The 24261-nt window shown below is 37.0% G+C and overlaps 2 protein-coding genes across 5 annotated transcripts in view; both read right to left on the bottom strand.

Annotated features, from left to right (window-relative positions):
• LOC124172925 (zinc finger protein OZF-like) overlaps positions 1-24261 on the bottom strand; it is an 89159-nt gene that overhangs the window by 13448 nt on the left and 51450 nt on the right. The window lies entirely within an intron of this gene.
• On the bottom strand, positions 463-22371 carry LOC124172930 (zinc finger protein 501-like). Of its 2 annotated transcripts, XM_046552452.1 has the most exons (4): positions 22276-22371; positions 19708-19815; positions 3284-3535; positions 463-2573 (listed from the first exon to the last, which is right to left on the bottom strand). In XM_046552452.1, the coding sequence occupies exon 4, from the start codon at positions 2375-2377 to the stop codon at positions 1160-1162; it is 1218 nt and encodes a 405-aa protein (XP_046408408.1). In that variant the 5' UTR covers positions 2378-2573; positions 3284-3535; positions 19708-19815; positions 22276-22371; the 3' UTR covers positions 463-1159. The 2 variants fall into 2 exon arrangements, with proteins under 2 accessions (XP_046408408.1, XP_046408407.1); XM_046552451.1 differs by lacking the exons at positions 19708-19815; positions 22276-22371 and adding an exon at positions 16361-16526.

Here is a 24261-nt window from a genome sequence, read left to right as displayed (position 1 = left end):
ACCAAGAATTCTTGAAAATTCTTTGGAAAATAAAGTTCCCAATATTTTTCAGTGGATTCACTTTTAAGTACTAACATTGCTTGGCAATGTTTTGTATACAGTTATACAGTTTGCAGTTATCTTTCATTTGATTAACAAGGATAATTGCATCATTAAATTAGGGCACAATTTATCCAAAAACACAACAATCACAAACCTACTGAGAAGCATATAGTAGCAGCAACAATAAACCATATCCATAAGTCAAGTGACTGAGGTTTAACACTTTCCTCTTCAATCATACTTTATCAACTAATTGACCTATCAAGAGAAAAGCATTCTTGAAATTCAGTACGTAGAATTTAAATGATAGGCTTCGGCTTATAAGATTGATTCCATTTAAATTACTATGGTGAGGCAAAAGGGAAATTTTTGCAATAAGAAAAAAAAATGTGACAATATTTTACAATAGAAAATGACAACATTTTACCACTAAAACATTGGTAGAGCAAACATATTTGAAAATCAGATTCATAAGATATCTTTCAATACAACACATCTATTCATTACAGTGGTATGACAATGTTTTCCAATAGAAAACGGCAATATCTAACCATAGAATTATTGGTATAGTTAACATATTGAATATAAAATTCAGCAACACATCTTTTAATGCAAAATATCTAATGACTACTGTCACATTATTTTTAGGCTATGAACACAATTTCACCGATTTCAACATGGCAAAATTTCTTGTGTTCATTATTAAATCATATTGAGGAATAAGAAGGATATGACTATGGAGAAAAGACCATTTAGCAGTCAACTTTGAGTGAAAGCTACAGGCAAACTGCCTTCATTCAGTGTGCTGCAAGTGGTTGGCCTTGCACTTCTTTGTTTCTGATCTCCATCAAACTGCAAATCAGAAATTCATGACTTCTTCATGCATTCCCCAATGTTTCACCATTCCTATTGTGTATTTCCTAATGATTATTAAACACTATTTGTGTGAGTGAGAATTAATAATGGGGCTCCTCAATAAATATTTGCTACAGGTAAAATGAGAACAATCGTAAAATCTATATGACATATGTATTTGCTGCAGGTATGCATGAAACGTGTGTACAAGTAGGGAATATGAATAATCCCTTATGGCCAGTAGCTGGAAGAATATTGTTTCTCACATGTGTGTACGGAAATGCCTCATAAGGTCGCCTTTCTGAGAGAAAGATTTCCCACAATCGCTGCATGAATAGGGTTTCTCCCCTCTATGAGCACGCAAATGATAGTCGAGGGTGTACTTGCGAGAAAAGGACTTGCTGCAGATACTACAGGAATACGGTTTGTCTCCTGTGTGTATGCTCATGTGCACGGTAAGGTTAGAACTCTGACTGAATGATTTACAGCATATTGTACATGAAAAAGGCCTCTCTCCTGTGTGGGTACGGATATGCATTTTGAGGGCGCTACCATGAGAGAAAGACTTACTGCAGATGCTGCATTTATGTGGTTTCTCTCCTGTGTGTGTAAGCATATGTTTACTGAGGTTGCCATTCTCAGAGAAAGACTTCCTGCAGACACTACAGGAATAAGGTTTATCTCCTGTATGTATACGCATGTGCACGGTAAGGTTACTACTATGACTGAATGATTTACAGCAAAATTTACATGAATACGGTCTGCCTTCTGTGTGCGTTTGCAAATGGGCTTTGAGGCTGCAACTCTGAGAGAATGACTTATTGCAGATGGTGCATGTAAAAGGTGTCTCCCCAGTGTGTATACGCATGTGATTCTTGAGAGAAGAAGCACAAGTGAAACACTTATTACACACACTACATGAGTAAGGCCTCTTTCTTGCACTCAAACACTTTCCCTTTTTAATGTCTCTCTCACAAAAGGATGCATTTGAGGACACACCTACTACACACGGGTCAGCTCCTACAGCAAACCTTCTCCCTTTTCTACCCTCTCCTTTCTCCTGAGTCCCTCCTGATATTTCCTTAAGAGGCCCATTTCCTTTTATCCTCAACCCTTGTCTTTTACTGTTTGGCCCTTTTATGCCTACCACAATGGATGACTGATCATCCTCCACTAAATTGCTGGCACCAAAATGAGTTTCAACGTGTTTGATGAGCTCAATTTTGGTGCTGAATCCACCGGTGCAGTGGTAGCAATTATATGAAGTTTCATTTGACATTTGTCCCTCTACAACATTTTTCGTCTCACAATTACTAAACTCATCTTTGCTACCCACGACTGCCTCTGCGCAACTCCTCTTTTTACTGATTCTGATCATCCTGAGGGCATTAGGAATAATTGGTGCATCACAACCACTTCCACCCCTCACCTCACACATTGTTACTCTGCCTCTTCTGGTGGTGGATGCTTGTTTGCCCATCAGCAGAAAATGGGTAAGATGTTAACGAGTGAGCATGAAGAGCACCACAATTTATCAAGTCTTCTTTCATCACATTCCTTCATTTCTCCGCATGGGATGCTCCACACTTGGATTTAATGACTGTTGCTGAGGCTGAGGAAGCAATACATTCATCGTTTCAGATGATCCTTAAACTCCTTTCTGCTACCTGGGAGCCCTAGAAAAGAATATGATATTTTAACTACAAAAGAAAGTTTTCCTTACATAATTTATAATAACTGTATGGTAGATAACCAAAGCTGTTTTACACAAAGCAATATAGCTGCTTCAAACAATCTGCAGGTACCACCCCTTTAAATATGTGTTCATTTAGAAGTCAAAATGTGAGATAAATGCTATACTAATTCATTGAACAATTGCAAAAGAAGACACCCCACAACGAAGTGCCACCTGCATTAAGTTGGATACATTGATAAGATAATGATTGTTCTTAGAGTTAACAAAGCAGATTGGAAGGATAGGAGGCTGATTGGGGAATTGTACAAAACCCAGGTGGCAGCTATGAAAGTTAATGGAAATTGACGGAATGGATGAATCTGGGCAAAGGAGTAAGGCAGAGCTTCTGCCTTCCACACACCCTATTCAACACATACATAAGAGGTGATGGTCAGTAAAATCAAGAAGAGCGAAAATGACATTGGGATTGTTGGACGCGAGATAAAATGCAACAGGTTTCCCTATGACATGCAGACACTTGCCGATCACTATCGGAATGTTGAAGAATGAAAAAAAGTTTAGGAATGAAAGTAAACGATGAGATACTTAAGTGATTTTCTTTTTCTAATTTTTAAAGTGTCTCTCCTTTTACTGACTCTGATCATCCTAATGGCATTAGGGATAATTGGTGCATCACAGCCACTTCCACACCTCTAAACAGATCGAGTGACTCTGGCTCCACTGATGATGGATGCTTGTTTGTCCATCGTCAGGAATTGAGCAAGATGTTAACTTATCAGCCAGAACAATTCCACATTTTTCCAAGTCTTCATTCATCATATTCCTTCATTCCCATGTATCGGATGGTCCACTCTCAGATTGAATGACTGTCAGTGAGACTGAGTAAGCAATACAGTCACCACTTAGATGTTTCCCTAAACTTCCTTCTACCAGCTGGGAGCTCTGGAAAAAAATTTAATATTTTAACAACAAAAGAAAGTTATAATGATCTAACTTATTAAAGCACTTTGGTTGATTACCAAAGCCATTTTATAGACGGCAATATACCTGCTTCAATGATTCAAGATGGTCCGCCTCTTTTAATATATATTCACTTAGAATTAAAAATACGAGTTAAATGCTAATCTAATACAAAGAACAATCACAAAAAGAGAACATGAAGCGTTACCTGTATCAAGTTAGGTAACCAGAATTAGAAATAAGCTCAGCAATAGCAATTCATAAATGGTGTGAGCACAAAAGAGGAAAGGGGCAATGGATGAGGAAAAGAAGCACGCTATCAACTATTCAAGAAACAAAGATCTGGATTGAATAAAATGAGGGAGTCATAGGACGGACATCCAATCTAGCACTTGAAATTATGCTACTTAAAGGGAAAGCAAACCAATCTGTGGGATCTATGAAGTTATGAGTTTCTATCATTCTTGTGAGATAGAGGTGAGCAAATACACTTCTCTTTCACTGTACTACGTGGATATTTATTATGGATTAGAAAGAGCACAGGATTAAAAAAAAGTCACTTGTCATTTCAAAAGGTGACAATAAAACAATAAATTATAGAGATTACAACAAAATAAATCATGCTGTTATGTTCTGAAGTTCCTTCTGAGCCAATGCAGGGGCTAGCAAGTCATCTAGAGGAGTAATTTGTTTTGGAAACTGTTGAAAGGATACTGAAATATTCAAGTCAGCAAGCAGAATGTAAGTCCTGTTGCAGAAATGTCATATCCTACCATCCTCAATTAAACTATCCTTTTCTAGATACATAAGGCTATTTTATCTGGGATTCTTTTCATCAGTGGTGATCACCCAGTCCTCCCATTAATAATTTACTCTGGTTTACTCTGCACATGGTACCACCACAGAATAGGACCTTGGGAATCATACTTATGACTTAAAGAATACAACATGTAAACCGCTGTGGTCAAGATTCTATGTAGTGAGCAGAGGAGGAACTGTGACCACCATACCTAGGAGAGTGAAGCACATGACTGACTGTGACTCTTGGCTCCTCAAGACTTCCTTTCTGAGGGATATCCCGTTTTTAAAAATCAATACATTTTTATTAGAAATAAGTCGCAGTCAACTTTTCACTTGACAAGAAGCATTGTCCAGTTTAAAGGCAGTATCAGAAAGTGTTCTAACATGCCAGGTTATGAGTGTAGGTACGCAATTAAATTGTAAATTACTGGTAGTGATATATACTAAAACAGTAAGTATAAGTTAGTATGTAATCTTAGAATGCAGAATTGAGTCAAAATTCATAACAATGGAAGCGGAGATGGCCCACAGGTATACATCAGTAATCCATGTAAACATTAAAAACTACTTGACACCTATCGTGAAACATAGTACTAGTTGATATATCTATACTTAAAATGCCAAATTTAGCAAAATTCAAATGATATTGCAAGAAGGGATAACTTTCAGACAAACCACAGTCATTCACATAACATGAAAGCATAATTAACATGTTTACCTTATTACATAATGCAAGATTAAAACAGAAATCATCATATTGTTGGCACGGGTAACGTTCAGGCATACCTCAGTATATCATATAATTATGAATACCAAATTGACAGAAGTACCTAATATTAGAATGCAAGCTGTAGTCAAAATTCATCATATTCGAGGCAGGAATGACTGCCAGGCGTAGCTCAGTCCTTCATGCAAACAATAAGCCCTAATTAACGTATATATTTTAAAATGAAAAAAGTCACAGTTATTGTTATCCGAGGCTTGGAAAACCCACCAGGCATACCTTAGTTCTCCATGTAAATATAAAAACCTATTTCAGATACCTTACCCTAGAATGCAAAATCAATCAAAACTCTTAATATTGGAGGCTGGGATAACATTCCAGGCCTATCTGTCCTCTATGGAAACAAAAATAAAACCTAATTCACATATGTACCTAATCTTAGAATGGGACATTGGGTCACAGTTCCAGGATTGGTTAACCCAACAGGCCCAGCTCAGTCTTCCATATAAGCATTGAAACCTATTTGACACACCTTGCCTTTTATTCAGAGGTTAATAGGTATCTCTTAGATGGATGTATACCTAAAAAGTTATCTCTTCTTCCAATAATCTAAGGTGATTCTTTTACTCCCATAGTACAAGTACACTGCAGAGATAAATATATACATTTTCGTCTGAAGATTTTCACAGCTTCTTTTATCTATGTTGGTGGTGGTTTTCGGGTATTGCTGAGTAGAAAACATTTTCACTCAACGTTTTACCCCTCCTACTGGGAGTGTTATCAAGAGAATGGAAGGAATTTATTCTCGTCCCGAGCTGATATATGTTTTTCGCTACCCATTGTTGTGCCGGATTTGAATTTTAGGCGATAGCCGTTGGTCATTATATTGTGCTAGGAACCCTCTCCATATACGGCTGAGGTTATACCCATCCTCCCTATTAAAGTTATTAGGCCTTTTCGCTATCTCGATGGATTCATATATAAGACGCGGATGATATTCTTCCGTCTTCGCCAATACCCGTGCAGCGTCAAACATTATTCTATGCCCAGGGCTGGAGGCAAAATGTTCAGCAACAGCTGATGCGTCCCACTGATGTAATTTTAATGCCCTTTCGTGCTCCTTAAGCCTTTGGGAGATTGAACGCTTGCTCTGTCCCACGTAGCTTCTGCCGCAGCAGCAGGGAACCTCAAACACTCCCATAGATTGAAGGGGAGGGTGGCTATCTTTCGGTTTTCGGTGAAGGTAGGATATTCTGATTCTTCTTCACGGTGCAATAATATAATGACCAAAGGCTATCGCCTAAAATTCAAATCCGGCACAACAATGGGTAGCGAAAAACATATATAAGCTTGGGACGAGAATAAATTCCTTCCGTTCTCTTGATAACGCCCCCAGTAGGAGTGAAACGTTGAGTGAAAATGTTTTCTACACAGCAATACCCGAAAACCACCACCAACATAGATAAATATATACACCCATTAGATGGATGCATGCATAAATAGTCATCTGTTACTAACATAATCTTTTAAGTTGATTATGCAGACCAATGCTCATTAGGTTTTTTCTCTCTCCAGGAACAATAGCAATGATTTACTTCCAACTTTAAAATCAGATTTTCCTGCAATGGTAGGTTTAATATCTATAATGACATAACATTTTATTGTCTTGGTTGCATTACTTCCTTTGCTTTTTACTCTAGAGTTTTAATGATTTTCCATTGCCATCCTTCCTTTCAATGTGATAAAACAACTTTTTCAAAAGTCCCATAAATGCAGGTTGTAGAAAGGAAAATTATTACGAAAAATTATAACAGGGATATTACGTACAAGATTAAGCAAAAACAAGCTGATATACAGTGCAGCAGTTTTCTACGTGGAAACATGTCCACTTAGGAAGAAGGACAATGGAAGACTGAAGGCATTCAAGACATGGGAGTGGAGAAGAATTGGAAAGGTAATTGGACGGAGAAGAGGATGAAAAGTAATGAACACGGTGGGTGATAAGTGGCACCTTCTAGATGAGATATGGAGGAAACAGAAGATATGGATGGAGTGAGTACATATTGAGCTGGGAGAAGATGTTGAAAACAGTTTTAGAGGGTAAAATGCTGGGTAAACGAGGAAGAACAAGGAAGAAGTTAGGGAAGATAAGTGAAATTACGCAACAAAATTTAATTATAAAGTATAATTTAGGGGATGACGCATTGACAAAGCTTAAGAAACCACTAAAACTATTACGAACAATACAACATAGGCACTTAATCATGGCAAATAAAGAGAACATATAGCAGTCTATATAGCACTCAAAAAGCATATTCACAAGCATAAAATAATAAAGGAGCCACAAGGGAAATGACAAGACAATCCCCCAAACTCGGTGCTTACAGAAGCACGACTAACAAATTTAAGTAGGTGTTTCATGATGGCAATGTAAGAGCTTTAATCAGCAATCGAATAGATAATTCAAAAGCACAACATAAACGGGCAACTTCAAAGCATGCGTGATGAGCATTCCCAAATAACTGCACAAAGAAAGCATTAAAAATGAAATGAAACTCTGGACTTAATAATGGCAGGGTCATTCCATTTCAAATCAACCAGGCTATGACACCCTACAACTCGGATTTTCATGAAACTTGCCATGGTCATACATTCTGGTATAATTAGAAATTTTGTACAATTTTAGCTTCCCATTGTCAATTGTTAATGAAATATGAGCTATTAAAATTTGGGTGTGACCCCTAAAGTGCTGCAACGCATGGTGATTTTTATTTTCATCCATTACTCCATTCCTGTGAGATGAAAAGGCATGATTTTTTTTCCTGAAGGTAAGCGGTCCATAATGATCCCACGATTATCATTAAATATTCACTGCATGGAGTAATGCAGCTGCAAAAAAATAAAGTTAACAAAAGAATCTCCCTTGTACCATTTTTCATTGTCAGCATCCACAGGGAAAGGCCATGCGAATACAGACTCATTGTTCAGTTTAAAGTAATCGTTAATGTATGAGCACAATTAAATAAATAAATGAAACTCTGGACTTAATAATGGCAGGGTCATTCCATTTCAAATCAACCAGGCTATGGCACCCTACAACTCGGATTTTCATGAAACTTGCCATGGTCATACATTCTGGTATAATTAGAAATTTTGTACAATTTTAGCTTCCCATTGTCAATTGTTAATGAAATATGAGCTATTAAAATTTGGGTGTGACCCCTAAAGTGCTGCAACGCATGGTGATTTTTATTTTCATCCATTACTCCATTCCTGTGAGATGAAAAGGCATGATTTTTTTTTCCTGAAGGTAAGCGGTCCATAATGATCCCACGATTATCATTAAATATTCACTGCATGGAGTAATTCAGCTGCAAAAAAATAAAGTTAACAAAAGAATCTCCCTTGTACCATTTTTCATTGTCAGCATCCACAGGGAAAGGCCATGCGAATACAGACTCATTGTTCAGTTTAAAGTAATCGTTAATGTATGAGCACAATTAAATAAATAAATAAATTGTAAATTGTACACAATTTCAAATTAAACCAAAACGTTTAACCATGGCAAGTTTCATGAAAATGCGAGTCGGTGGGTGTCATTTGGTCAAAATATCGGTTGATTTCACATGGAATGACCCGGCATTTAAAGATGTCATTAATAAAAACTTACAAAAAATGTTCACTAGCACATATAAATTAGAGAGAGCAAAAGGAAATGTCAAGAGATTCTCAAAATACTCATAACTAAATGAAGCACTATAAAAAAACGGAAATAGAGAATTAATGACTTCGTCGATCAACACAACAAAAGCAAAATTACAAATACAAAACCATTAGACAGCTTTAAAGGAAATGTCATGATCATCCAGCAATACTCAGTGCTGAAAGAAGCATAATTAAAATTATAACATAGGCGCTTAACCATGGTAATTAAAGAGTGTGTCTACAGTCTATATAACACTCGAAAAGTATACCCAGAAGCGCAAAATATGTAATGTAAAAAATATGTAATGTAAAAAAATATGTAACGTAAAAAAAGAAGCTACAAAGTATGTAATTTTATGATAATCCCGCAAAACTCAAGAGCTAAAAGAAGCAAGACCAACAAATTGAAGTAGGTGTTTCATGATGGCAATGCAAGAGAGCTTACATCAGCAATCGAAAAGATAACTCAAAATTACAATATTATCGGGCAGTTTCAGAGCCTGAGTCATGAGCATTCCCAACTAACTGCACTATGAAAGCATTAAAAAAATATGAAACTTTACATGTTATAATGACAGTTCAAGATATCATTAATAAGAACTTCCGAAAAATGTTCACTATCATAGGTACATGAATTAGATAGAGTGAAAAGAAATGTCAAGATTTTCTCCTAATACTCAGCACTAAACAAAGCACAATAAACAAACCGAAATAGAAAACTAATGACATTGTCGATCAACACTACAAAAGCAAACCCAAGAGCACAAAACTGTTAAAGGAAATGTCACAAGCATACACCAATACTCAGCAGGAAAAAACTTTTCTGAACAGGGGCGGATCCAGGATTACTTTCTGGGGGGGGGCACAAGCAAGGCTGTAGCCAGGATTTTGTTCTGGGGGGCACACGGGTACCCCGTAATACAAAACGAACGCAATGATAACGGGGCCGTATTAAAATTATTGCATATTTTTTTAGGGTCTGGGGGCGGGGGGCACGTGCCCCCATGCCCCCCCTAGATCCGCCTATGCTTCTGAATATATGCAAATGGGTACTCTAACAGTACTCGAAAAGGACATTGTAACATAACATAAACAAGCCACCACATTGTTTTTATATAATTTAAAACTGACAATGGTAGTGAGGGATTGTTGTGAAGGAAAAGGGGAGTTGTGTATAGATAGTTGAAGGAGGCAGACGTGTTTAAAGGAAGGATCGGGATAAGAACTATGAAAGGTGGCGGTGTAGCAGAGAAAGGAAGAGAAAGCAGAGAAGGGGAGGCGCCTACGAGAGGAGAAGAGAGCGGGAGGAGAGGACTATAGCGGAACTCATGATCCACGCTGATGCAGTTCATGGCGGTGGTTCAGAAGAGTGGTGGTGGTAGATATAAATGGAATTGTGATATCATGGTGGCTTTTGATGTTGGTTTTATGCTCTAAGTTTGAAAATATAGTTTGTTTAGAATTGTATTGTAATTATTTGTTTATAAAGCATCGAAGAGAGGAGATTTTTAAAAAGTTACAACATTCACAAGCGAAACACAATAAGGAACCTCCAAATGATAAGTATGAGCATTCCCCAATACCCATCAACAAAAAAAAACTATGAGCAAATGATAATATGCAATGCATGATGGCTATTAAAGGGAGCATCCATGAGAACTCAAAAAGAAAACCCACAAGCATATTATAAGCAGGTAGATTTAAAGGAAATGTCTTGATCATCCAGCAACACTCAGGCCTAAAAGAAGGATTATGAAAAAAGACACAGGCACTTCATCATGGCAGTTAAAGAGTGATTCTACAGTCTGAATATAACAATGGAAAAGCTTACCCAGAAGAACAAAATAAGAAAGGAGCCACAAAGAAATGTCATGATAATCCCCAAAAACTCGAAGCTAAAAGAAGCAATATGAACAAATGGAAATATGTGCTTCAGGGTGGCAATGAAAGAGAGCATTTCTCGACACTTGAAAAGGAAACTCAAAAGCACAACGCAATAGGACAGCTCTAAAGCATGTATGATGATCATTCCGCACTAATTTGGTCAAAATATAAAGAAATAAAGCTATGCACTTAATACTGGCAGAGATATCATTCATCAGCACTTAAAAACATGTTTACTAGAACATATGAATCAGAGATAGTGAAAGGAAAGATCAAGAGATCCTACAAATAAGCAGAACTAATAGAAGCATTGAGGAAAAATATGGAAATAGGCAAGGAAATCATCTATCAGCACTACAAATGCAAACTCACAAGAAAAAAATAATCGGACAGCTTCAAAGAAAATGTCATGAGCATCCACCAATGCTCAGCACTAAAAGAACCAGTTTGATCAAATAGATAGAAATACATACCTCATGAGAGCAATTACAAAGGGCGTCTAAGAACACTCAAATAAATGTACAGGATTGAAAAGGTATAACAATATATGACATGTAGAATCAGTCAACCACCACCCTGAATTGTTAACGACAAATGAACTTATGTTCATATCGATCAAGTCATCTCTCATGGCATGTTATTTGATATTGAGTCAGCCTATATTATTAACAAAGACATGGTAATGAATACCGATGCTCTCCAAAGTAAGGAATGTTCATACATTAAGCCAGATATAAAAAAACTTAAATTTTCAATGTTGTTAAACTTAATGTTGTTATTGAAACTTAGCTAAAATGGGTAAAAGTTATACCTTTGAATGCAGAACAAGCTCATAATTTTAAAAAATTTCAAATTAACAATAATTTAAAATTGTAACAAATTCACCAAACTACTCCAGAGCAAATGGTCAGGTGGAAATAACTGTCCAAACACCTAAAAAAGTTAATTAAAAAAGATAAGAAGCTAATAAAGTTATACCAAGAGCACTACTTAAGCATTTTAACACTCCAGTGGTTGGAACCAATTAGACCTTCCAATTATCAATCAATTAAAGGCTAACTACTTAACTACCAATCTCTAAATTCCTATTAATCAAGTAAAGGTTAACGGTTTAAGTACTAATCTCTAAACACCTATTACCCCCAAACATCCCAAAAAAGAAAGGATATGAAAACTTATGTATTGCAAGTACAAAATATCTCAAAGTAGTACCATAATGGAAACCAAAATGATGTACAGACAAAAAGGCTCAATATTAAATTAAAAGTGAATGAGAAAGTGTATTTGTGTGACAAGATAAAGAAGGTTTGGGAAATGGGCATGACAGTGGGAATTGCTGATACACCAGGACCTTAAATTGAATTAGTTTGAATACACTTGGTGAGATGTTGTGCACAGAACAAGCTAATACCATTGGGATGGAGGGAGTTACTGATACTCCCAGACCATACTCGTTTAATATATATACAATACAATGTAAAGGTTAAGAACTAAATTACCAATCTCTGAACACCAGTTGGCATTGGTAGCAGCAGCTTATGCCCTCCCAACCCAAACAAGAGGTCACCAGTTCAAGTTCCGCCTCAGCAAGTTTCTCCAATCTAGAGCACGGTTGTTTGTGTACGTATAATTGTGAAATGCGTTGAAAACCCTGATATAAAATGGCCAATATGAACTGTATTTGGTGGTTTGGGATTAAATAAAAATAAAAAATAAATAAAATCATTACTTTACTTTAATATGAATACACTCAGAACAAACCACCACCTTTGAAAGCGTGAAGTTAACAACAGCTACAAATTTGTTGATGAGTTGGATGTAGGTGTCCCCTATGTGAGTGCTAACTCTCAGGTCAAAAAAAGTATAACAAGTCGTTCCGACAGTATTGTACTAATTTTACGTACCTCTCGACATACGTAAATCCGTACTTACGTAAGTGATAACCGTATTTCAGGTGATTACATCAATTTTCGAATGCGAGCACGATGAAGTAGATATTCACTCGTATACCCAATGGCAGAAAAAATATCGAATAGTTAACGAGTTTTTTACATGCTAAAAAAACAAAGTGACCCATTTTTATCATTCCTCGAAGGAATTTTCATTAATTTCTGCAGAAAAATCACTTATAAATCCCAAGTAACCAATCAACGTGAAAATATTGAAGAAACAGTTGACACAGGATATTAATTGCGTATTTGTTTACATGTTTATGGCGACTGGGTTACTGTATTTATTTTGCAAAGATTTTATGAAGCTGCATTTTCTCGTTCTCTCATATTGTGTGCCAATGGAAATGAATTCTGCATTAATGAAAGCTTTTCCCCACTAACTTTGTTAGAAGTTAATGACAGAGTTGGCTGAATAAAAGCTCACTTTTAATGAGCTTCGTGCATTAGAAATACTCTTCGATGTTACCAGCGAAGCAAATATTCCAATGATGATATTTTCACGTCATTTTATTGAGATATGAGAGAATGAAAGTATGTTTGCGTGCATTAAAAGATTGAGAGCATGTGCTTGTGAATGTATCTAAGAATTTCTTGTGTTATTTGCTCGTAATCCTCAACACCCCTCCTACGTGTATAAACTGCAACAGTGAAACTACCAGATTCATCAATCAACATAATATATATAAGGCAGAAATATAATGACTAAAGGCAAGTAGACAATACATACTATGGGCCCTTAGATCGCAATTAACCAATTTAAGTATTCAGTTTCGTAATGTAGCGTTGAGATACTGTACTTTCCCAAATCAAAACGCGATCGGTCAATTCGAAGAATAATATTATGCATTTTGATATAAAATGCTCAAGATACAACTCCTAGACTATATTTATCATCATCGTGCTATATAAAGATTATCTTCCTGAGGAAAGGATATAGTGTGAATCACTATATTGTTACTGTAGTTAGTTGATGGTTACTGATTTGCTATAGTAATTTATTGCTAAACAACAATACAGAGCAGTATTGGTAATAGGGCAATGCCATAACAGGCACCTGGTGAGACCAATTAAAGAGGGCATTTATCAGCATAACCAATGAAAATTGATTAGCACAAAATAATTAGGCAGCTGCAAAACATACGTCATGAACATCCCCCAACGACAACACTAAAAGTAGCAGTTAGAACAAATGAATACAATCACTTCATTGATAGAGGCAAAGAGAGAGAGAGTATATCGGAACTCAAAAGGTTATTCACAAGCACAAAATAATCAGGGAGCTTCAAAGGGATTGTCACGATAATCCCCCCAAATCTCAACGTTAAAAGAAGCATTATGTACCAATAGAAATAAATAGTACATTATTTCAATAAAAGAGCATCTATCAGCACTAGATAAACATGGTCAGAAGCACAAAAAAATCAGAGGGCTTAAAAAATGTCTTTAGAACATCACAGATTTCGGAACTTAGCATTATTATTTATTGGAAATAGGTAGTACTTGATTGCCATTGAAGAGAGAGCCAAATCAGCATGGCTAAAGCAAACTCATAGGCACAAAATGATCAGACAGATTTTTAAGAATGTTAGGAGCATTCACCAATACTCAGCACTAGAAGAATCATTATAAACATATGGAAATAGGCAGTACATAATTGCATACAATAAGAGGGTTTGATTGCTCTCCAAAAACATGTTCAGAAGTACAAATTAATCAGGAGGCTTCAAAGGAAAAACCATTAGCATCACTCAAAGAAGAGCACTTACAAAAAAATTATCTACAAATGGAAATAAGCTCTTCATGGTGACCATTAAAGACAGCAACTATGGTATTCAAGACAATTGAAAAATTTTTCAGAAGCACAAAACCGTTATGCAATTTCAAAAATATGAACATTCCCCAATGGTCACCAGTAAAAAATTACTGAACTAATGCAAATTGGAACTTTATCAACACTCAAAAGAAAAATTAAAAGAACAACACAATAAGGAAACTTCAAAGGATATATCATGATAATACCCCAAAACTCAGTGTTAAAAGAAGCTTTACAAACAACTTGATAGTGGTGCTTCATAATGGCAATGAAAGAGTTTATGAAAACTCTCTCGAAAAGCACACGAAAAGGATTTTTATGAGCACATGGTAATCGGGCATCTTCAGAGCATATGTGTCGAGAATTCCCCACTTATATTCACTGAAGGAAGCATTATAAAGAAATGAAACAATGCACTTTAAAATGGCAGTCAAAGTCATCATTCATCAGCACTTTAAAAAATGTTTACTAGCACAAATAAATTAGGGAGCCTGAAAGGACAAGTCAAAAGATTCTACCAATACTCAGCACTAATCAAGCATTGAGATGAAATGGAAATAGGCAATTAATGAGATCGTCTATGAGCAATAGAAATGCTAACTCATAGCTAAACAATCAGGAAGTTCCAAGAAGTTGTCATGAGCATTCACAAATGCCCAGCACTAAAAGAACCAGTACGAACAAATGGAAAGAGATACATAATTCATGATAGCAATTACAAAGGGCGTTCATGAGCACCCATTTACCTCACCAGCATTGCACCTAATCAATGGAATACACGATGAGTCAACCATCACCCTGAATTGTTTACGATACACGAACTTATGCTTATATCGAATACGTCAACTCTCATGTCATGTTGTTTGATATCGAGTCAGCGTAAATTATTAACCGAGACATCGAAGAGAACCATGATGCTCTCCAACGAAATAATGTTGACACATTAGGCAGGATACATAAAACTTACATTTTCATTGGTGATGAGCAGAATTCAGCATTACATCATCCTAAACCGCAGCGTCACTCATACATTTGTCAAGTAAAAAACCAAATTTTAGGAGCTATCAGATATAAACGTTCGAAACAGGGTTGTAAATTATTTTTTCTTATTTGACATCACATACCAGAACAGATCTTTTGCTTTCACGATCCTCTACATTACAAACGGAAAGTCTAATTTTAAATTGCAAGTGAATTGATACGTTGATGTTCAATTGTAATTGCAACCGTAAAAGGTTTCTTGCCTTTACACTTATGATAATTTTATTTAATCGCTAATTTTCCCAAATATTATACGTAGCCAATACCTACACATACTGAAATTTTAAACGACTACATTGCGAGAGAGAAAAGATTTCCGCGACGCTTACAGAGAAGAATGAGAAACTGGAATCGTCACAAGAGGCACTTAATACAAATGGTATTCATATCATTCATCGGGAGAAAAAACACAAAAGATTCATGGTTGGTAGCATGCTTTAAATACCAGCGAACGTTTAGAAAACATAATCAAAATAACCAGAGGACAACAGAGAAATGTATGTAGTACACTCAAACATGTAGACTAGCTATTTACACCAAGAAAATAATCGTTGTACAACAGAAACTAGATGCATGACGTTACTATGAGGTTCTTGAAATTGAGCATTTTAAGAGACCCATCATCACAAAGGCACACTAGCAAATCGCTCATTACTCACCCTCAAAAATATGGATTATACACACGAATACGTATTCCGTGCTAGGGCATTAGAGTTCAAGATTATGTTATTATTTCCTCAAATTATGACAGGCATTAATGAGCCAGCACTCAACCACCAGCCAGCAACCAAAACCATAGCGAATAAGCGTGTCTTTCGATTAAGGCCAACAAAAACATGTTAATATAAATAGCATAACCACTATCTTGTTAACAAATAGAAACTAACCTCGAGTAACAGAATGTCAAGCATCAATATATATCCAAAAGGAATGTTTAATTACGAGAACAATATCCCTAAAAACACACAAAACAGAGAATTATCACTCTCCAGGGTATACACGATGTCTCTGCATGCGCCCGCTCAGGAAACAATCGACGGTCGCTTGGCTCGACACTATCGACTCAAAAGTCGAGAAAGACATCAACAGATCGATATCAAAACTCGCGTGGCGGTAACTTTGGAATGGATATACCTTGAAGCGTTGATTTCACATACAAGTCATGATTTCTTCAGTCTAACAATTCAAGTACGTATTAGTTGTTTAAATGCTCTAACATTTAATCTTGCTGTCATTTAAAAATGGTTTCGAAATCAATCATAAGCCAGACTGATCCCAGAAGAACAAAAGATGCATCTTAAAATCATCCGTTTAAAAATTCAAGACTGTAATTCCTAAGCTACCCTCAAGGACTAGGGCCTAATATTTGACGCAGATTATATATTTTAATGAATTATGTGTCTTTTTCATACCCATAGTATGTAGTCACCCTAAGCTTAATTTAAAATAAAAAAAATCTTCAGGATGAATTGATCTCATTGAACAGATCTCATTTTCATGTAATTTACAAAGGAAACACGACACTAAGTGATATATTAACAACATTAGTTGGTAAATAATATATATAAATTTACTTTTATAATTAATTCATTTCATAAAAACTGATAAATTTATTCAGTCTTGGTGATAAATTTCCTCATTTCCGAAACAGCTGTTCTTTCTACAATTATGCATTTTTAAACGGATATAACGCTTATTCATTTAAACTAGAGTTTGGTGCAAACAATAGGACCAAAAGATCCAACTAGGATGAAATTTTGACCGTGGGAGACAGTGCACATCAGTTGTATTAAAATTTATTAGAAACTTTATGACGCAAATTTGATTGTGAGACTAAGGCTAAAGCCCGTATGACACTTGCCAATTTATTGGCCAATCCATTGGATATTGGATTGTGGACCCACTGACACACACCAATTTCTAGCCCAATCTCCGTTTCACAATATTGGGCACAATTTCTTGGCCAATCTAGATTTTAGAACGGGTTCTATTTTCTCGAGGCCAATCTCCAATCAGAACTCAGTCTTGTCGACTCCTAGTGGCCAAATCTAGAAGCTCGTTGCAAAACATTTCACCTCGGAATTTTAATATCATATATAAAAACTTTAGAAGCATAGCAATCCATGGAATAGCTCAAATAATTAATGTGTACTTTGAGAGCATATAAATTCACAAACATCAACTGTCTAAAGTGGGTAATTCGGAAATAACATTTCAGATATTTAATGAATAAAAACGTCGTGATTCTCCTCGATTGCGTCTATATTTTGTTTAAATTACAATTATTAAACTATTTTTCATGATTTGAGCGCTAAAGTTTCGGGTGAAAGTCCCAATTGATGACACAATCTCTGTTTATTCGATGAACATATTCCAGCCAAAACGAGCCGCTACGTTACCTTGGCTCACCTATGAGATCACAATATTTCCTATCTCTCATCATTCAAGGAACTCACCCGAATGAAATTTCGAGCAATTCGAGAATATCTTTGCAGCCCCTCGAAATAGTTATTAAATTTACAATTATTATGCCACCTCCCATTCTGTAGCTCATTGGCAATCAATCTGCGTCTTGAGATGCTCTTTTGTCATTTTGTGTTATGTGGCGTTCTCTAGTGGGGGACAGACGGAAATGTCCAAACTTAAGGATACAATTTTTAAATAGTTGAAAGTCGTAGTTCATGTGTGTATGCTGTGTAAAAAGCTGTATCATATGGGAGTGAGCGCAGCCACTTCCATTGCTAAAACTGCAAATTTTCACGTTGTTACTTGGGATTTATAAGAGATTTTTCTACAGAAATTAATGAAACATCCTTCGAGGAATGATAAAAATTTGTCACCTTGTTTTCTTAAGCATGTAAAAAAATTGATAACTATTCAATATTTTTTCTGCAATTGGGTAAACGAACGAAAATCTACTTCATCGCGCTCGCATTTGAAAATTAATATAATCACTTGAAATATACAGTTTTCACTTACGTAAGTACGGATTTACGTAAGTCGAGACATACTTCACTCGGGGGATGCCTGTACCTGCTTCAAAGAACCAAAATGGGCCACTCTGTTTATTATATGATGATAAGAATGTGAGTTTAATGCCTAACTTATATCTTGAACAATTACAAAAGACCTGTATTAAGTTAGGTAACTAGGATAAGAAAACAGCTCAGCAACAGAAATGGGTAAATGGTCTAAGCACATAGAAAATAGTGGCATTGGAAGGAAAGGAAAACACACTATCAACCTTCCAAAAAGCTAAGTTCTAGAGAGGATAAAATGAGGGAGTCAAGGAACGAATAATTAATCTAGCAATGGTCAATAATGCTTCTTTCACGGAAAAGCAAAGCAATCTGTGGAATCTATGAAGTTTGAACTGCTATAATTCTTGTTAGATATAGTCAAGCATTCACTCCTCTTTTGCTGAACTACACAGATATTTATTATGGATTTGAAAGTATAGAGGATTTAAAAAAACATTCACGTATCATTGCATAAGGTAACAATAAAATGATCACTTATAGACATTACAACAAAATAGATCATGCAGACATGTTCCGAAGTTCCTTCAGAGCCAATGCAGGGGAAGGCCAGTCATCTAGAGGAGCGCAATTTTTTGGAAGCTGTTAAAAAGTTTCTGGATTATATTCAAGTGAGCAGTATACCAGTCCTGTTGCAGAAATTTTGTATCCCACCCTCAATAAAATGGTCATTCTCTAGATACATAAGGGTCTCCCATCTGCGATTATTTTGGTCGGTGGTGATCAGTGACTCCTCCCATGAAGATGTATAATGGTTTATTCTGCGTATGTTTGGACCAAAGAATAGGGAAATGGGAACCATGATGGTCACTTGAAGAAATCAAGCATGCAAATTGCTGTGGCCAAGATTCTACCTGAATTTTATAGATCCGAGGGACGGATAACCTTTTTGGCATAGCTGACACTAGCATCACTGTGAATTGAAGAATATGGCCAGCGTCAAACAATTATTACAAATACACCTTCAGCTGTTTTCATTTACTGGCTGGCAGAGTTTCGTGAATAATAGGGTGCAGCGGTAAAAAGGCGATATAAATGTAGTTAATGTGATCAGTATAGATTTACTATTTATAAATAATAATAGGTAAATAAAATTTAAATTAACATTGACCAATCCGGTCAATCCCATAAAATGCAAATAGGAGACACAAAAAAATCGGGAATAAACAAACATAGTAATAACATTTCCGGCATACCTCAGCCCTCAGATTCCACAATTAGAACGAACAGTTCTGATTCCGTGGGGTCCGATTCCGTGGCACAAATATTCACATATTGCCGTTGGTAACAGCCAGGAATCCTTCCTTTCAATGAGATAAAACAATATTATCAACAGTCACATAAACATAGGTTGAAGAAAGGAAAAGTTTTACGAAAAATTATAAGAGGGACATTACGTACAAGATTAAGCAAACACAGGCTGATATACAGTGTAGCAGTTTTCCACATGGAAACATGTCCACTTAGGAATAGGGAAAATGGAAGACTGAAGGCATTCAAGATATGGGAGTGGAGAATTGAAAAGGTAATTGGATGGAGAAGAGGATGAAAAGTGTTGAACACGTGGGTGATAAGTGGCATCTTCTACATGAGATATGGAGGAAACAAGATATGGATGGAGTGAGTATTGAGACAGGGGAAAATGTTGAAAACAGTTTTAGAGGGTAAAATGCTGGGTAAACGATGAAGAACGAGGAAGAGTATAAGATTTTTTCTTTCTTTCGCAAATTGATGAGAGGACAGCCATAGGGTAGGGGAGACTCCCAGAATACTCCATGGAAACATGCCTTATCAGTAAAATGTTGAAGTTATTATGTAAAAATCAAGTTGAATGTAAGTATATTGTTTGATGCAGGGATGGCGCTGCGACGTCGGTTATGTAGTTATGTACGTTACTAAGAGAGTCAACAAACATAGAGAACCTAGAAAAGGGAAAAACTAGTGTCTGCAGTTAAAACAGAGTTATTGTAATGTTTCTCTAATAAATTAATGTGCTCAAGAATATATCAAATTCAATAGGTTATGGACGCAGCACGCCCAGCTCACGCTAGTTGTTTTTTACATACGTATGGAGTTGCAAGCAAGATAGTGATAATTACGTCGAGTCAAAGTTTGCTGTAAGGTCTGGTTAATTCAGCATTCTTTAAGAATGGAAGCACATCAAACCCCTGGCTGGAGAGGCGGACTGGCCAATATGGAAGGGGAAATTGCGGGACTTGATAGATTACCACAAAGGAGCCCTAGATGCCATTGATGGAAAAATGGCGAAACCCGAGCGTCTGTCGCCTTATGCTACGGAAGATGAAATCAAAGAGCACAAGAAGGTCAGCGGTTTATTCCGTAAGGCAAATAGTTACTCAAAGTCAATCATTTCAAGTTCAGTGACTGCCGCAATTTATGAGAAAATCATGGACAAAGAAACAGCGAGAGAGGCGTTGGAGGCATGAAAGTCAAATTTTGAGGCATCATCCAAAGACCAGCTGTTCAAAATATGTACCGAGTTTTTTGTGTTTAGCTGGATAAATGGAGAGGATGTTTCGACTCATACCACGAGCTTAAAAAATTTGTGGTTCGAGCTATATAATGGCTTGAAAGCTAAAAATGAAAATGCGCTGCCAGACCTGATGTTAGTTAGTAATGTCTTGCAAATTTTACCGGGTGAATACGAGAATTTCAGATCCAGCTGGATGTAATTGTCGAAAGCTGAAGAAAAGACTTTTGAAGAGCAGATCACCCAGTTGTGTATGTACGAGCGAAATTTTAGGAAGAGCGCTAGCACAGAGGGAGACGTTACTAAGGTTGCACACAGCAATGAAGTTGACACCAAATGTGCAATAACTCTAGAGTGCAACGAAGTGTTTGCAACAGAGATGCATTCAACAGATTGGTGGATTGACAACGGAGCAACAAAACACATAACAAATTCTTTTGCATATTTTAGTGAATTTAAGGACTTCAAGATTTCAAATTCAGTTAAAGCAGCGGGCAAAGAGAACCTTCAGGCTGTTGGCAAAGGGACTTTAAAGATTTTGTCCAAAGTGGAGGGCAAAGTTTTGCAATTGGAGCAACGAGATGTTTGGTACGTTCCTGAAATTTCGAAAAACTTGTTTTCTGCTCTTTCAGCTCATGACAGAAATAAGAACAGTAAGTTTTGGTCATTTGCAACAAAGTGTTGGTTTCAAGTGAACAACCAAACCATTGTTTGTGGATCAAGAAAAGTCGGAGGAACTCTCTTCAAAGCAGAGATAACCGCGATTCTTCCAGAGAGTGAAGAAGGCGTAAATGTTGTAGCTGATGGTTCGGTACTGCAATTGTATCACGAAAGGTGGGGACAGCAAGATAAGCGACATGTGAGAGAGATGCTCAAGAGAGAGTTGGGTATCACTGAGAAGATGATGAAAGAATGTTGTGAGCCCTGCATTTTCGGCAAGTTACATCGTCTCCCGTTTGGCACTCGGAGAAAGCAACAAGACCTGGAAAACTTTTTTCTTCTGATGTTGTAGGCCCATTTTGCGAATCTTGTAGTAAAAATCGATTTCTAGTTGTGTTCAAGGATAGGTTCACAAAGTTTCGTTATGGCTTCGTAATTAAACATAAGTCAGATGTCAATATTGTGTTAAAACAGGTCTTAGCACATGCAAAGACACTTGGCCATAACATTAAAGAGCTACTCAGTGACAATGGAGGAGAATTTGAATGTGAAGAGATTAAGCACATTCTAGCAGAGAGTGGAATCACACAGAGACTGACAGCGCCATACTCACCTCAGCAGAATGGCGGCAGTGAGCGTGAGAATAGAACAATCGTCGAGACGGCAAGGACCTTCAAGCACTCAAACAGTGAAGTTGAATATCCTGATGCAATATGGGCAGAGCTAGAGACAACAGCCATTTACATTCTTAACAGAACACCAAAATCGTCAGAAGATGGAGTCAGTCCATATGAACTGTGGATGGGAAAGAAACCAAGAATCAAACATCTGCGTATCATTGGATCTTCCTGCTATGTTCACATTCCATCCCAAAAGAGGGGAAAGATGGATAAGAAGACAGCGAAAGGATTCCTAGTAGGATATGAGGGAGATGAGCGATACAGAGATGTACAATTCCAAGAGAGAATTAAAGAATGTAAGGACGAAGTCAAGCTACCATTCAAAGAATTCGGGCCTAGAGACGAATTAGAGGAAAAGCAAGAAGAGCCACAGATCGACATTGAGAAAGAATCATCAATGAGTGATGTAGAATCACTTGGTGAAGGTGAATCAAATACAGATAAGGAAGAAAACTCGGAGCACGTATCTGAAAGAATTTTGAGAAATAATTCAACCTTGAAGAGACCGAAACATCTTGAAGACTACACCATGAGAGTGGAGGAGTTCTTCAACCAAGTGATGGAGGATCCTGAGACCTTTGAAGATGTACTGAGAAGGGAGGATTCAGTCCAGTGGAAGAAAGCCATGGATCCCGAAATTGCCTCATTGAAAGAGATTCAAAACTGGATCTTGACAGAACTTTCACCAGGTGCAAAGGCAATTCCATTTAATGGCATTTCGACTCAAGAAAAATCCAGACGGCAGCATTGACAAGTACAAGGGGAGATTGGTTGTTAAGGGATTCAGTCAACGTTATGACATCGATTATAGCAAAACTTTCAGTCTGGTAGCAAAGAGGGGAACTATACGCTCAATGCTAAGCATTGCAGCAAGTAAGAGGATGCACCTGACACAATTTGACGTGTGGACAGCATTCCTTTACGCAGAACTTGAAGAAACCATTTTCATGAAACAGCCTCAAGGATATGAAGATGAAATAAGCAAGGTTTGTCTGCTGAAGAGAAGTCCTTATGGACTTAAGCAAGCACCCAGATGCTCGAATAAGTGACTCGGATCATTCCTACATCAACATGGGTTTAAGGCCAGTGATGCCGATCCATGTTTATACATTTGAGAGAGGAATGGTAAGAAGATCATACTAGTGATCTATCTAGATGATGACTTGATGGCAGCAACAAATGTGCAAGAAATGGAAGATTTTATTGAAGAATTGAAGAAAGAGTTCAAAATTATTTCAAAGCAAGCAAGCTATTTTCTGGGCCATGAAATTCAACAAGAAGAGAGGTTCATTAAGATAAGTCAAAGAGCAAAAGCAAAGAAAATTTTAGAACGCTTGAATTTTTCCCAATGTAGGCCAGTATCAACCCCAATGCTGAAAGGTGCGGAACTTTCCACATCAGGGAAAGATGACGAGGCACCAAGGTTTTCCTACAGGCAGGCCCATTGGAGCTCTGATGTATTTGATGCTTGGCACAAGACCAGACTTGGCTTATAGTGTCGGATTCCTTTAGGGGACACTCGAAAATCCAACTCAGCAGATGTGGTAAGAGTAAAGAGAGTTTTATAGATACATAGCAGGGACATTGGATCTGGGGATAGTATATCGAAGCAATGTAAATGAGGGTTTCCTGGATGTCTACAGTGATGCAGATTTTGGAGGATGCATTTCAACGGGTCGTTCAACCTCTGGAGTCATCGTTAGGTATGCAGGGGGAGAGATTTCATGGATGAGCCAACGACAAGCTGTTGTAGCAACTTCAACAACGGAAGCAGAGATCATTGCAGAAATAAAGGAGCCAAAGAGGCAATTTGGCTTAGCAGACTGTTCACAGGAACAATACAACTTAAAAAAGTTCCAGTCATTCAAGTTGACAACTCAGCAGCAGTGAGACTGGCTAAAAACCCAGAGTTTCATCAC

The sequence above is a fragment of the Ischnura elegans genome (assembly GCF_921293095.1).
Source record: "Ischnura elegans chromosome 13 unlocalized genomic scaffold, ioIscEleg1.1 SUPER_13_unloc_3, whole genome shotgun sequence".
Classification (NCBI taxonomy): Eukaryota; Metazoa; Arthropoda; class Insecta; order Odonata; family Coenagrionidae; genus Ischnura; species Ischnura elegans.
Note: the sequence above shows the minus strand (reverse complement) of the source record. Positions and strands in the feature narration are given on the sequence as shown.

What these genes read in the sequence shown, in the direction of transcription:
- LOC124172930 (XM_046552452.1), bottom strand. Translation starts at nt 2,377, where the DNA reads ATGGGCAAACAAGCATCCACCACCAGAAGAGGCAGAGTAACAATGTGT.